This window comes from Peromyscus eremicus, chromosome 14, assembly GCF_949786415.1.
Source record: "Peromyscus eremicus chromosome 14, PerEre_H2_v1, whole genome shotgun sequence".
Taxonomy (NCBI): domain Eukaryota; kingdom Metazoa; phylum Chordata; class Mammalia; order Rodentia; family Cricetidae; genus Peromyscus; species Peromyscus eremicus.
In genome coordinates, this window is record NC_081430.1 from 82,073,925 (window position 1) to 82,089,335 (window position 15,411).

The 15,411-nt window shown below is 44.2% G+C and overlaps 1 protein-coding gene across 3 annotated transcripts; it reads left to right on the forward strand.

The window, feature by feature from the left end:
* Positions 1–632: 632 nt before the first annotated feature.
* Positions 633–11,781, forward strand: LOC131924247 (acyl-coenzyme A thioesterase 5-like). Of its 3 annotated transcripts, XM_059279508.1 has the most exons (3): positions 633–1,107; positions 5,232–5,434; positions 11,066–11,781. In XM_059279508.1, exons 1-3 carry the CDS (start codon positions 648–650, stop codon positions 11,669–11,671), a joined length of 1,269 nt encoding a protein of 422 aa, XP_059135491.1. In that variant the 5' UTR covers positions 633–647; the 3' UTR covers positions 11,672–11,781. The 3 variants fall into 3 exon arrangements, 1 of the variants encoding a protein (XP_059135491.1); XR_009382826.1 differs by lacking the exons at positions 633–1,107; positions 5,232–5,434 and adding an exon at positions 6,707–8,898 and having other exon boundaries at positions 11,066–11,171; XR_009382827.1 differs by lacking the exons at positions 633–1,107; positions 5,232–5,434 and adding an exon at positions 9,269–9,834 and having other exon boundaries at positions 11,066–11,178.
* The last annotated feature ends 3,630 nt before the right edge of the window (positions 11,782–15,411 follow it).

Sequence of the window (15,411 nt, forward strand, 5' to 3'; positions counted from 1 at the left end):
GGGCATCTCTAGTTTTCTCTTTGAAGGATGAGTTAGGACTTTTTCTTGCATGCTTTGTCTATGGGTTTGTTGAAAACAGGATCTCTCTATGTATTGCAGACTGGCTTGGAATTGCAGTGATCCTCCAGTTTTTTGAGTGCTATTTGCTTTCCGCAACTAGATGACATGTAACCAAATATTGAGCTCACTCCATCTTGGACTTCCTAAACTTCAAAACTGTAAGACATAAATCTCTGTTCTTTATAAATTACCCAACCTTATGTATTTCTCTAGAGTAGCAAAAATAGCTTAAAATAAAAGTAACACGGTATTTAAATGTTGTTTTTTGTTGTTGTTTAAAAAACAAAAACCTGGTACTGAATCCCTCAAAGGCTGGACTTTGCCTCAATTTTATTTACCTAGTGTCGACTGATCCTCAACACCACGTGCTCAGAATCCTCTGCCCTGGCTCAGCCCCACTGTTACTTTGACCTCTCCTGTCACCCGGTAGACATCAGCCCGATTTCTGTCCATTTCGTCTGCCGCGCGAGTCCCACGGGTCAAGAACACCCAGGGACCCACCAGGTCGGCTCCACAGCAGGCCAGGCTCCGCTCTGGACCCGCGTGCCCTTCCCGGTGACCTGCAGCCTCTGAGCTCCCAGCTCCCCATGGCGGCGGCGACGCTGAGCCTGGAGCCCGCGGGCCGCAGCTGCTGGGACGAGCCGCTGAGCATCACCGCGCGCGGCCTGGCCCCCGAGCAGCCCGTCACGCTGCGCGCCGCCCTGCGCGACGAGAAAGGCGCGCTCTTCCGCGCCCACGCGCGCTACCGCGCCGACGCCCACGGCCGGCTGGACCTGGCGCGCGCGCCCGCGCTGGGCGGCAGCTTCGCGGGGCTCGAGCCCATGGGGCTGCTCTGGGCCCTGGAGCCCGAACGGCCTTTCTGGCGCCTGGTCAAGCGCGACGTGCGGACGCCCTTCGTGGTGGAGCTGGAGCTGCTGGACGGCCACGAGCCCGACGGCGGGCGGCTGCTGGCGCGGGCGGTGCACGAGCGGCACTTCATGGCTCCCGGGGTGCGGCGCGTGCCCGTGCGCGAGGGCCGTGTGCGCGCCACGCTCTTCCTGCCCCCAGGTGAGCGGCCTCCCTCCTGTGCTTGCAGCCTGGGATGCTTTGTGGGTGCGGGGCCTGGGCCCTTCTTCCCTGTCTCCCACGCTCACCAGGGGTCCTTAGAGATCAGGGGCCCCTGGAAAAGCCTTTCTGACTTGGGTTCATGGCTGGGGAAGTCCTGAACTGCAGGTCAACTCAGGAGCAACATCACAAGTTGCTTAGGCAAGCAGAGGCATCAGGGCTCGCCCAAGCCCCCTGAACTAGAAATCTTCTCTGTGATAGTACGCCCCGCGGGTGGTTGTGCACGGGTTCACGTTTGGCATTGACTGTTCTAGAACAGTCCTTCAGGCAAGGTGAGCCAGCACAAGCACTGGGGAACTTTCTAACTTGCAGGACTTGAGTGCCCCCTCTGAGTCCAGAATCTGAAAACATGCCTGGGTGATGCTGAGGTAACACCTGGGGTAAAAGAGCCACACAGCTCTGAGAGGAACTTAAGTTCAGTGACTCACAGAGAGGTGTTCTAGGGGATTTGGCCCAGGGATGACACTCCGAACTGCTGAAATGCTGATAAAAACCAGTTTGAAGACCATCCTAGGATAAGGATGCTGTACCTGTGATTACACAACAGTTAATCCGTGGTGCTGCATGTTTTGATGGCCCCAATATTGCTGTAGAAGATGGTTGGAATGTACATGGCTCTGGCAGACCGCCTTAAAATAGGATAGCTACATATTTATGCAATAATACAGAAAAATGCATTAGCACTAAAGGGCCTTTGATAAGAGATTTCCATGATCCCTTTCTTTGACTTCCTGATGGGCATCTGTGTTTCCTTCCTATTCTAAGCCTGTCATAACCTAGTATCCTAATTAGGACACTGTTTTTAAACTTCAGAGCATCTTGGGGCCTCTAGACGTTAAATCCGGGGTTCACTACCACGGTTAAATTTTCCAAGGTCCATTTTTCTACCCTCTCCTGATTGTAACTTGCAGTCAACTAAGTTTTCCTCATCATAGACTCTTTGATCTTGTAATCTGTCTGTTTCAGGGTATGAGCTCTTGCAAGCTATACACTTGTGTGTGTTTGGGGAGGGGGGATCCTGACGGTGTCATTAAAACTATTATGGAAAAATGTGTATCTTTATTGAGGTGGGAGGCTGGGGAAGAGCATCCTACTGAGTCAGAAAAGATAAATTGTAAAGGACAAATAAAACAAATACTAAGGCAGACAAAGTTCAAAGGAAGTCAGGGTGGAGGTGAAGTATTAGGATGAACACAAGTTAAAGGCTAGCCTGGGCTATAATCATGACTGTCAGATAACCCTGAGCTACAGAGTAAGACCCTGTATCAAAATAAATAAGAGGAAGTGATGGTGCTTATGGTACATATCAAACACATATGATCAGAATCCAGAATTTGATATGGAAAAGTAATACAAGTTGATAAAGACATAACACATCATAGGAAGAGAGGTAAACAGTTTTAATTGTCCTCGACACATTATCCATGGTAGCTCTGCTACTGCCCTAATATTCCAAAAGTTATCTGGTAACTTTGTCTAGTGAAAGTCCAGAATCTTTTAGTAAAATGTAAATAAACATGGTGTAAGTTTGACTATTTGATGGTGTGGTGGTTTGAGTAGGTATGGCCACCATAGACTCACATTTGAACACTTGGCACATAGGGAGAGGTACTTTTAGGAGGTGTGGCCTTCTTAGAGGAAGTGTGTCACTGGAGCAGGGAGCATTGAGGTCTTATATGGTCAATCCATGCCCAGTATGGCACACAGCCTCCTTCTTCTGCCTTCGGATCAAGATAGAGAACTCTCAACTCCTTCTCTAGCTCTATGTCTACCTGCATGCTGCCATGCTTCTAGCCAAGACAACAATGGACTAAATCTCTGAAACTGTAAGCAAGGCACCACAATGAAATGTTTTCCTTTACAAGAGTTGCCATGGTCATAGTGTCTCTTCACAGCAACAGAAACCCTAAGAAAGATGCCTACCTTGAAAATTACAAGCCTTGGGCTACAGAGATGGCTCAGCGGTTAAGAGCATTGGCTGCTCTTAGAGGGTCTGTGGGTTCAATTCTCAGCATCCCCATGGCAGCTCACCATTGTCTAACTTCAAGTATAGGTGATCAAACTCCCTCTTCTGGAATCCTTGGGTAGCAGGCACACAAATAGTACATATATATACATGTATACATATATATGTGTATATATGTATATACATATATATGCAAGTAAAACATCCAGTCGCATAAATTAAGAAACTTTTAAAAATAATTTTTAAAAGTTACAAGCCTTGGCACAGAATATGCAGACATTCTCTTACAATGTACAAGTCTTTAACAATTTTTTTTTAAAGAAAAACCAATGGTAGGGTACTGTGGGATAATACTTCTGTACACTGTGAATATGTACTACTCTGATTGGTTATTAAAGAGGCTAACTGGCAAATACCTGAAAGGGATAAGGTAGGACAGTCCTTCAAAATTCCCTGATTCACAGGAAACTCTGTCAGATATGGTAGGCCAATAGGCCAGACTTAGATGCCCCATCATTACAGAGGAAACTTGGGTGACTGTCCAGGCAACCAGCTGTTTCTGTCATTACTCATATTTTCTTGAAAGTCACTTGCCTGCACTTTTTGCTTCCTCAGGTAATATTTCCTTCTCAAGTCTTGATGGAGTTAAAGATTAGATAGTTATAATTATAGTTTTCCTTACTTGTGATATAAGATAAATTAGATATAAACCTTTGGACTCACAAAGATAAGATAGGAGATAGAGTAGTTAATTTAATTTTGTCAAATACAACCAGACACTGTAACTGTAATTCTTACTTGATAACTGTTTTGTTGTACATAGTTTTTCTATACTAAGGTTAAAACCTTCCTTTTTTTTTTTTTTTTTTTTTTTTGGTTTTTTGAGACAGAGTTTCTCTGTGTAGCTTTGCGCCTTTTCCTGGATCTTGCTCTGTAGACCAGGCTGGCCTCGAACTCACAAAGATCCACCTGCCTCTGCCTCCTGAGAGCTGGGATTAAAGGCGTGCGCCACCACCGCCCGGCTCAAAACCTTCCTTTTTAATTAAACAAAAAGGGGGAAATGCTGTGGAATAATCCTCTTGTACACTGTAAAGATTTGTCACTCAAATTGACTTAAGAAAACACTGATTGGCCAGTAGCCAGGCAGGAATCTTACATGGTACAACCAAACTAGGGATTATGGGAAGGAGAAGGGCACAGTGAGGAATCGCCAGCCAGACACAGAGGGTGCAGGAGATGAACATGCCATGCTACTAAAGGTACAAACATATGGCAGAGCATAAATGAGGAATATGGGTTAACTTAAAATGGAAGAACTAACTGGGCAGTGGTGGTGCACACCTTTAATCCCAGCACTCAGGAGGCAGAGCCAGGAGGATCTCTGAGTTCGAGGCCAGCCTGGTCTACAGAGTGAGTTCCAGGACAGGCTCCAAAGCTTCATAGAGAAACCCCGTCTCAAGAAACCAAAAAAAAAAAAAAAAAATAGTTAGTAATAAGTCTGAGCTATTGGTCAAGCATTTATAATATACAATTCATATTAAGCCTCTGTGTGGTAATTTTGGAAGCAGCTTCCAGGTATTTGGGAACAGGGAGTCAGAACATTAAACTTCCATTTACACTAGGCTTTGAAATCATAATAGTTGAAAGGTCAAATAAGCATATTTTTATTACAAGCATCAAAAACAGATTTGGGGTGGTTTAAGTAGGAAAAGAACATATTGGAAGGGTTATAAATGTAAGAAAACAATTGATAAGGGCTTTGGAAAATTGGGACCAGCAAACTGAGAGGATCCAAGGAAGGTTGAACAAGGAGCCATGCATCTAGTCCCAGCACACAGACAGCATCTGATATCCATAAAGATGGGCACTCAAGAGTTACCGGGGACTCAATGCAAATGCTGTTGAGCTGACTAAATGGTAGTAGACTGCCCTTCCCTCTCTTTTACTCAGAAGCCCTGGGCTGCTCAGATGTAATATCCAAGGAGGTCTTCTCTCAGAGTAGGAGAGGAGGTTTGGATTCCCATAACTCCTTCCTTGGTCCCACTTAAATGAAAATGAATTCTAAAATTCATAAGAGGACTATTGTTTTTGTTTTCCTAAGGAAATGGACCCTTCCCTGGGATCATAGACATTTTTGGACTTGGAGGTGGCCTTCTGGAGTATCGGGCTAGTCTGCTGGCTGGGAAGGGTTTTGCTGTCCTGGCTCTGGCGTATTATAGCTACGATGACCTCCCCAAGAACGTGAAAATCCTTCACCTGGAGTACTTTGAGGAAGCTGTGAAGTACCTGCTCAGTCACCCTCAGGTTGGCTGTTATTTTTGTCTCTTGGTTTAGAAACTATGTTCCTAAAACAACACACACACACACACACACACACACACACACACACCGAGGTAAGCCTTTCAACCCAGTTGCTCAGACATTGTGAGACAATCCAATCTTCACTTTAAAAGTAGAAAGAAAACCAAATTTCTCATCTGGATGGAATTTCAGGGCATTGATCTGGTCAGGCAGTCTGATGACTGAATACCTCAGATAAAGGGAGGTAATGTGGTTTGTCTGGAAAGGGAACCTCCTGGGACATGGACACATTTGGCACATAGTGAAGAGGGCAGGTGGGACAGGTGGCTCAGCCTTTAAGATCACTTGCTGACCTTCCAGAGGACCATGGCTGCGTTGCCAGTACCCAGGAAAGTGGCTCATAACTGCCTGTAACTCCAGATACAGGGCATAGATGACAGTCACCTGGCTTCTGAGTACAGTTGTGTATACACAGACATAGAGAGGGAAGCATACACACATCTAATAAAAAAAAATCTGGCTTGGATGAGGGATACCACAGCTGGCCTGGGACCCTGAGCAGTATCATTGCTTTGCTTGAGTGTCTCCAGCCTCTGGTTTTGTCCTGAGCACCAAATGGCTCACACTCGTGAAGCCCTGCAGGAGGATCTACCCTTAACTGACAAACATCCTTCACTGGGCAGACAGTAGAGAAGTGAGACAGGACTACACGTGAGGAAGACAAAATCAGGTCCACGTGAGTTCCGAGTGGAGTGTGGGTCAAGGCAGGGACTGATGTGGAAAACAGAAAATCACATTCAGTGTGAACAAGGAAACGAAGAGGCCACTCATGAAGCCCAGCAGAAGTGAGAGCTCACAGGAGGAGCCTCATTTTGCAAGGGTTGAAAGCTTCCCTGTTAGAAGCAGTAGAGTCCTTGTCTGGGAGCTTCTGGTTTTGTAAACATTTCAGTGAAAGCCTAGTAGTGTTCCTACAGAGTCCCACTGCCTCACTCTACATTCATGAAATAGTGTAACTTCAGTAACCCTGTCTCCACTCTGCAAAGTCTATCAATGGTTTTGAATTTAAACAAAAAGTCTTCAAAGTCTCATTCCCCTCAACACTCTTTTTAAAAAATAAGAAACTCTTTGTTTGAAGCATCACTTTCTTCCCCAGTACCTACACATGCATCTTGAACTCTTACTCATATGTGGTGGTATGTTAATAAATAAAGTTGCCTGGGGTCAGAGCTATTAGAGCCATAGCAAGTGCGTGGCAGTGGTGGCGCACGCCTTTAAGGACCTGGAGGGTGGTACATACAGGCAGTGACGAGGCAGTCACATGATTGGGTTTACAACCAATCAGAAGCCAGAACAGAGAGACTATAGAGACAGACACACAGGAAGGAGGGCTCCTCTTTCGGAGAGCTCTCTTGGCTGAGGAGGATCCCTGAATCAGGAAGGGTGAGGCTCTTGGCTCTGACCTCCTGGCTTTCTTCTCTGAATCGGCTCTGTGTTCTTCTGTCTGATAAAACCGTTGGCTACATCTACACTGAATTACATCTACATTTGGCGCCCAACGTGGGGTGAATCCGTTAAAAACCGTTTAACTGCTAAGCTGGATTCACACCTCGGACACTAGGTGGCTGTTTTGAAATTCCCTCGGATTTGTACTGTTCTACGAGGACTTGGTTATCCAATATTTTAAAGGAAACTATTTAAAGAGAAATTTTTTTCCACATTTAAAAAAAAATAGAGAATGGGTTTTCTGTGTTCATTAGAAGAAAATTGGGCTTTGTTTGCAATTTTAGACAGTCTAACAATGGAACAGTTATATGAGAAGATTAATGTTGATAGAATTATGCATTTTATTACTATATTTATTCTTATTTTACTATTTAAGAAGATAGCTAATTTAAGTGCCAGGGTGACAGCTTTAGAAAAACTTGATACACTTGTGAAAACTCAGACAGAAGAAACTAACAGTGAAGTTGCTTCAAGATTGGATCATAGGGTTACAGAAAGAAAGCCTGTTTTCACACAGTCACCCTTAGTTTGTCCAGTAACCGTACAGCAGTTGCCTGATCAAATGACTACACAAAATATTTGGGCTCCAATCGAAATGTTAGATTTACAAAGGTTTAAGGAGGCAATAGTATCTTATGGCATGCATTCCCCATATGTAAAGCAAATGTTAAACTCTTGGTCAACATATAATAGGATTGTACCACAGGATTGGCGGGAGCTGGCACAAGCTGTTCTGGAACCCAGTCAAAGGCTTCAGTGGCTAACTTGGTTCAAGGATGAAGCTAAAAACATAGAAAAACAGTGGAGGGATAAAGGAATACAAGTCTGCCAGGATCAGCTTATGGGAGAAGGTCAATATGCTTCAGCACCAGCACAATGTTTATATGATGTCCAAACCCTAATTTTATGTCGAACAGCAGCCTTGAATGCATGGGACAGAGTTGAGGAACCAGGAAAAAAAACTGAGTCATTTACAAAGGTTGTACAAGGCCCAAAAGAATCTTTCACAGACTTTTTACAAAGACTGGCTTCAGCAGTAAAGAGAATGGTCCCGGATTCAGAAGCTGGTAAGATAATAATTGAAACTTTGGCCTTTGAGAATGCGAATGCAGCATGCAAAACAATAATCAGGCCGTTAAAGGCAAGATCTGCACCTTTGGAAGATTGGATTAGAGACACGGTTAATGTTGAAACTCATGAGCATGATGATACGTGGGTAGAAGAAGCAATTTCAAGAGGTTTGAGGAATGTTAGATGTTTTGGATGTGGAAGGCAAGGACATTTGAAAAGGGATTGTAAACAGGTCATTCCTAGAAACAATGTTTCCTCAAGGAACAATGGCAACAGAATGCCCCTTCCTTCTGGAGTATGCAGAAGGTGTGGTAAGGGAAAACACTGGACCAACGAATGTAGATCAACAAGGGACAGACAGAGTAATCCTTTGCCTCAGTCTTCGGGAAACTCCCAGAGGGGCCTCATGCAGGCCCCAATAGCAAATCCAGTTCAAACCTTTCCTGCATTCGTAGAGGAAACCCCTACCCAGAGCAATTAAATAACCAAATGCCTATTGGAATAAGTCATGCTGGTCAGGATGATGAAACAGAGAGAACAGAAAATTCAGGAGCAAATATAAAGAAAATTTTTTGGCAAACTTCTATTGAAAGATCAAACAGAACTCTAAAGGATATGCTAAATAAACAGAAAAGGGTAACAAAAACCCCCAGAAACAGACTGCATAATGCTCTATTAACTTTGAATTTTCTTAATGCCAATGAGAAAGGAACAACAGCTGCAGAGAGACATTGGATAATAGAAAAAACTACAGAATTAAATCAGCCTATATACTTTAAGGATGTGCTGACCTCAGAATGGAAACCAGGGATAAAGATAACTTCACCCATACCCAGTAGGAAGCAATTTTAAGAATACGACGCCCACATTCCCAAAGAGGTGGTGTGGGGCAGGTGGTTTTTTGATCTTTTTAATGGGTTTTGGGTCTGGGATAATTTTCGTTGTTTAGGGGGTTGGTTACAAGTTGTTGTCAAAGGTTAGGAAAAAGGCTAAGCAAAGGAGATTAGATTTAAGGTTCTTATTTAAGAAAGAAAGAAAGAAAGAAAGAAAGGAAGAAAGAAAGAAAGAAAGAAGGAGAAAAAGACAATTACTAGTTTTAAGTATTTTACATTGGATTGGATTGTTTTATACTGTATACAAGTTATATATATTGGAATTGATATTGTTAGAAAATGTTATATGTATATTTCTAATTGTACTTATACCGTTCATTTAACAATGCAATTTTCTGATCCTTGAATGTTATTATTACCAACTATTAGAATATAAAGAAATGAAAGTTAGTTAGTTATAGTTGAAGATTAGTTAGTTATAGTTGAAAGTTAGTTAGTTATAGTTGAAGATTAGTTAGTTATAGTTGAAGATTAATTAGGATAGAAAGTGAATTAGATACATTTTGGACTTAACAAAATAAGATAAATAATGAAATTATTTTCTCTGAATTTGTCAAATACAAATGGACTAGAAATTATTTAGACATTGTATATAGTTATTGTACTTTTGTATGTAGTTTTTCTTTTGTTAGTTATAACCTTTTTCTTTTTTTTTCTTTTTATTAAATTAGAAAAGGGGAAATGTGGTGGTATGTTAATAAATAAAGTTGCCTGGGGTCAGAGCTATTAGAGCCATAGCAAGTGCGTGGCAGTGGTGGCGCACGCCTTTAAGGACCTGGAGGGCGGTACATACAGGCAGTGACGAGGCAGTCACATGATTGGGTTTACAACCAATCAGAAGCCAGAACAGAGAGACTATAGAGACAGACACACAGGAAGGAGGGCTCCTCTTTCGGAGAGCTCTCTTGGCTGAGGAGGATCCCTGAATCAGGAAGGGTGAGGCTCTTGGCTCTGACCTCTTGGCTTTCTTCTCTGAATCAGCTCTGTGTTCTTCTGTCTGATAAAACCGTTGGCTACATCTACACTGAATTACATCTACACTCATAGGCACAATCTTACCTCACTTTATTAGGATGCTTATTGGATGATCATGAAGTAATGTGAATGTAGTGCCCACCACTGTAAATTCATCACAGATTGTGGTGGTATTGTGTTCCCCAAAAATATTGTGTACTCTAATAAACTTATCTGGGGTCAGAGAACAGAAAAGCCACTAGATACTTAGGATAGGCAGTGGTAGCACATGCCTGTAATCCTAGCATTCCAGAGGCAGAAATCCATCTGTTCAAGGATTCAGCCAAGCATGGTGACTCACACCTTTAATCCCAGAAAGCGAGCCTTTAATCCCAGGGAGCAGTGGTAGAAAGCAGAAAGGTATATAAGGCATGAGGACCAGAAACTAGAAGCATTTGCCTGATTAAGCTTCAGGCCTTCGAGCAGCAGTTCAGCTGAGATTCATTCTGGATGAGGACTCAGAGGAAACAGGATCAGCTGAGAAGTTGGCCAGGTGAGGTTAGCTGTGGCTTGTTGTGTCTCTCTGACCTTCCAGTGTTCACCCTAATAACTAGCCTCAGGTTTGATTTTATTAATAAGAACTGTTAAGATTCCTGCTACAACAGATAAAAAAAAAGAACACATTTTTCTGACTTGTCCACATGGGCTTCTTCTAGACCGTGGTATTGCAGAATATTCCTTTCCACTGTGTGAAGATATGCCACTGTGATTGGTTTAATAAAAAGCTGAATGGCCAATAGCTAGGCAGGAAGAGGTTAGGCAGGACTTGTGGAGATAGAGAGGTCTTGGAGAAAAGAAAGTTAGAATAGCCAGCCAGGCACAGAGGAAGCAGGATGGGCAGTACAGAGTAGAGGTAACCAAACCATGTAAAAGAACATAAAATAAAACAGACGGGTTAACTTAAGTTATAAGAGCTAGTTAGGAACAAGTCTAAAATAAGGCCGAGCATTCCTAGTTACACCATGGGACATAGAGTTGAGCCTCATCTTACCATGAGGGACCTCATTTGAAGAGACTTTATCACCTTTCAAAAGCCAGGATGGTGCAGAGGGAGATTCAGGCTCAGGCCACCTTGCATCCATAGGTTGTCACCACTAACTGTCCTACCCTTTAGATGAACTCATTCCCTTTCTTCTCTCTGTCTCTTTCTTAGGTCAAGGGACCAGGGATTGGCCTGCTGGGGACTTCCAAAGGGGCTGAACTCTGCCTCTCCATGGCCTCTTTCCTGAAAGGCATCACGGCTGCTGTCATAATCAATGGCTCTATGGCCAATATTGCTGGAACATTATACTATAAGGATGAGACCCTGCCCCCTTTGGGCAGTAATCTAAATCGAATCAGGGTGACCAAAGATGGCCTTAAAGATACTTTGGATGTTCTGAATTGCCCTTTAGAAGGACCTGACCAGAAGAGCATCATCCCTGTGGAAAGGTCAGACACGACCTTCCTGTTGATTGTAGGTCAGGATGACCGGAGCTGGAAGAGCGAGTTCTATGCCAATGAGATCTCCAAACGCTTACAGGCTCATGGGAAGGAGAAGCCCCAGATCATCTGCTACCCAAAAGCAGGGCATTATATTGAGCCCCCTTATTTCCCATGCTGCCACTCTACCGTACTCAATGTTTATAACAGACCTGTCATCTTTGGAGGAGAGCCCAGTCCTCATGCCATGGCCCAGGTGGATGCATGGCAGAAAGTCCAGACTTTCTTCCACAAACATTTGGGTGGTAAAGAGGGGACATTCCCAGCAAAACTGTGATTTTCTTTGAGTGGTGACATTTCTGATCCCTCCTGAGAAGGGCTGCCACTGTTAGGATGTGTATCCATTTTTTTCTCCTTTTAATAAAGTCCTGAAATTTTCCCCACAAAGGTGTTATGGACTGTCTTCCTTATTGGTTGGAGGACAGAGTGAGTGGTTCCTACTTTCTCACGGTGCCAAGGATGGAGCCCAGGGCTTTTGCATGGTAGGCTAGCACTCTGCCACTGGGCTATCCCACTCTACCTTGGAGGGCAGTGATTTGACAGAAACTTGAGAGGCTGAGAAGCATGTTTGCTCCCTGGTACAGCATGCAGCAGGCAACCTCAGTTCCAGGATGAGAAATGAGGAACATGGACCAGCACTGCCTGCGATATAACGCAGTCAATAACTATCTGCTAAAGGACGGTTAATAAACACATCTTTACAAGAAGGCATATGCTGTAGCCCCTTGTGTATGTGGGTTCCACACTGCCGGTTCTACCACCCATGGATTGAACTCGTATGAAAACAGGACTCTGTCTATACTGAACATACAGGGGCCTTTTCGGGCCATTAGTCCTTACTTGCTGTAATTGAAAAGGAACTATTTGTACAGTGTTTGTGTTCCACTTAGGGACATAAATACGTGGGGTGTGATCTTAACATTTTAAAGATTTTTAGATTACATGCCAATTCCACACCATTTTATATCAAGTAAATGAATCACTGGGGAGAAATACATGGATGACAACCAGTACCTAACTGCACAGAACCTTTGTTAGTGGTGTGTGTGTGTGTGTGTGTGTGTGTGTTTTCTCCCTTTGCTCTATTTTCCTTTTAAATTAGAAGTTCCAAAATAGGCAGAAAAGAGAAAGAGAAAAGGAGGAAAGTGTAGGCCTTGGAAAAGTATAATAAACACACTCAGTTGAAGAACAGAAATAAAGCTTTCACTTTTTGGAAGTTGGAGCAAGTTGTTTCCCTCTATCCTGAATGCTCAGTAACCTAAAATTAAGCCCAACATTGACATGTCTGAGTCCCATGCATTTACACAAGGCTGATAAAGTGCCTCCATGCCAAGAATGCAACCTTGTAGGTTGGAAAGAAAAGACACAGACACCTGAACCCTTACAACATGTCACTCAGGGGGTCCAATGGGGCAGATACAAGAATTGAACATTGAAACCATGCCTTATTCAGAGAGCTGACAATCTGATAGGCATCCTAAACTGTCTTCCACCTCATCTGCAACCATCAGATCATATAGGGATGGGGAACAGAGGCAGTGGATCACAAAAATTCAGTCTTGCCCTCTGGCCAGGGGATCGACTCTTCTCTCAGACTTTACTTTTCTCTCCATACCTTTGCTCTGTGCAGCAGGGGAAGGGCTTGTATCCACCAAAGTCACTGAGTCCTGCCTTCCCCCACTCAATGTGATGATTAGATTCAAGGCTAACTCAGAGGCAACAAGGCATGAACAGTGTGTCCCTGATAAGCTGCAGTGTGGGTGAGCAGATCCTCCCCATGAATGAAATGCAGACGTCTCTTGTAATAGAGAACATGATGTGTATTGCCAAATCCCATACAAAGCAACAACTGGAAATTTAGTCTTCGTTTATAGGTATAAAGACTATTAGGAAAACCAACACAGGAATCTGAAAACACACAGTGAGCCGACAGAACCACAGACGGAACAGTTATCACATATCTAGCGACCAAAGATAGTTTAGAAAAATATCCTCATTAGCAGTCTCAAACTTGATATCTGAGAGTACTGTATACCAAGTTAGGAGAAAGAAATATATAATCTTAGAACTTTTTTCTAAAGATTACCATGTGTTGCAACCACCTCGACCAGCAAGGAAGACACAACACCGAGCTCTTCTTTCTGCCGTTTATTCAGGAACCTTGAACAATCTTCTGACCCCGGGGAAAGCCAGCCCACGCCCTTTATAGCCACTGGGTAACCAACCCGTAGTGCCACGTGGACAATGCCGATAGGGTCAGACATATGCAAGCAAGCCAGATTCTACGCCCAAGCCAAATAAGGAGTTGTTTATCCCAGAGAACACCCGCCATCCGGAAGGCGGAAGCCGGACGCCGGCGCCATCTTTGAGGCACAGCTGTGCACGGCTCTCTACAACCATGTAGAAAATATATTACAAAATTAAGGCATGGGTTACAATGTAGAAAATATATTTAAAAACTCAGGGCAAGCTACACAGAGAAAGCCTGTCTCGGAAAAAAAAAAAAATCATGGCAAAGACCATTACAGAGCACACCCTGTTGTACATGTATTCTGTGGTAGCTGCAGGTGGACAAGCCCTGAGACACTGTAGGGTTCCCTCAATTCTAAGAATTTAGGATGAATGGAAACAATAAAAAGGAAATGGCCCACCAGAGCTGCTAGTGATTTGCACTCAGGAGGCATGTGGTGTGTTTCAACAGCCTGGTTCTGACGTGCCAGAAGTGGTGTATTTTAAAAATGGCAAGAAGGAGTCACACCATACAACAGGGCCCACCTGGGACGTTTATTGAGGGGAGGGGAGAGAAGGGGCAGAGAAGGAGGCAGAGACTGGTCCCTGGGGACAGGAGCGAAGGAAGAGGAAGAGATAGACCATAGGTAGGCAAGTTCCACCTTTTAGTGCCTGAACCTGAGGGTATAGTCTGTCAGGACCCTAAGGGCAGGCCAGTACAGATGCCTAAATGCTAACAAAAAGTGGTAGGTACCAGGAGACCAAAGATAAAAACAGAGGGTTCCAGGATGAAACAGGATAAAATTTACTGGGAACTTAACAGACAGAAATGTGTCTTGAGCATCAACCTGACAGGTGATTTTTGCATACAATCATACGATAAAGTTTCATAGCCTACATTTGGTAAAGGTGGGCCATGAGAACAGGAATGGAGCTAGTCTTCTCTAACTTATTGTCAATTAAAAAACAATCAGGGTTTCTCTGATGCAGGCCCCAGCAGCCAGCCAGCGAAGGAAAGACCTGTGGGCAGGTGGCACCACTACCACTGTTACCCACTGGAGTCAGTTCTCATAAGACACACTCTGCCGTCTACCCACCCCCACCTACCCCAGCATCCTCCCCACAGGCACCCCTCTCCTCCAACATCAGCAAACCCTCTAGAAACAAGAGCCACCCACACCAGCTGGAAGAACAGGTGAGTGAATGGTCTCCCAGCTAAACTGCCCCAATCTCTAGGCCCTAAGCCCCAGGGTATATCCTGTGCCCCTCCCCATCCCACCTCAGCCCTAGCAAAGCAGCTGGGCCCAGCCCCCAGCTCTGGTGGAATCCCACTGCGCTGGTGCGGACCCCAGCAGCAGGCTAGCAGGTGAGAACCTGCAGGCAGGCTGCACCACACTGCTACCCACTGGACTCTGTTCCCACAAGAACCACTCTGCTGCCCAACCACACCTACCCCAGCATCCTCCCTGAGGACAGCACTCTATGGCAACATCAGCAGACTTACAGGCACAAATGCCACCCATACCAACTGGAAATACAGCAGCCCCTATAGGCACAAGCACCACCTATACCAGTTGGAAGAAGAGATGGTAAGCACCAGTCTAAGAATACATTCAACAACATAAAGAGCAATATGCCACCACCAGAACACAGTGGTCCTACAACAGCAAGACCTGAACATCTCAACACAGATGAAGCAGAAAAAAAGTTACCTTAAAAATAACTTAATGAGATGATAGAGGCCCTTAAATATGAAGTGAAAATTTCCCATAAAGAAATTGAGGAAAA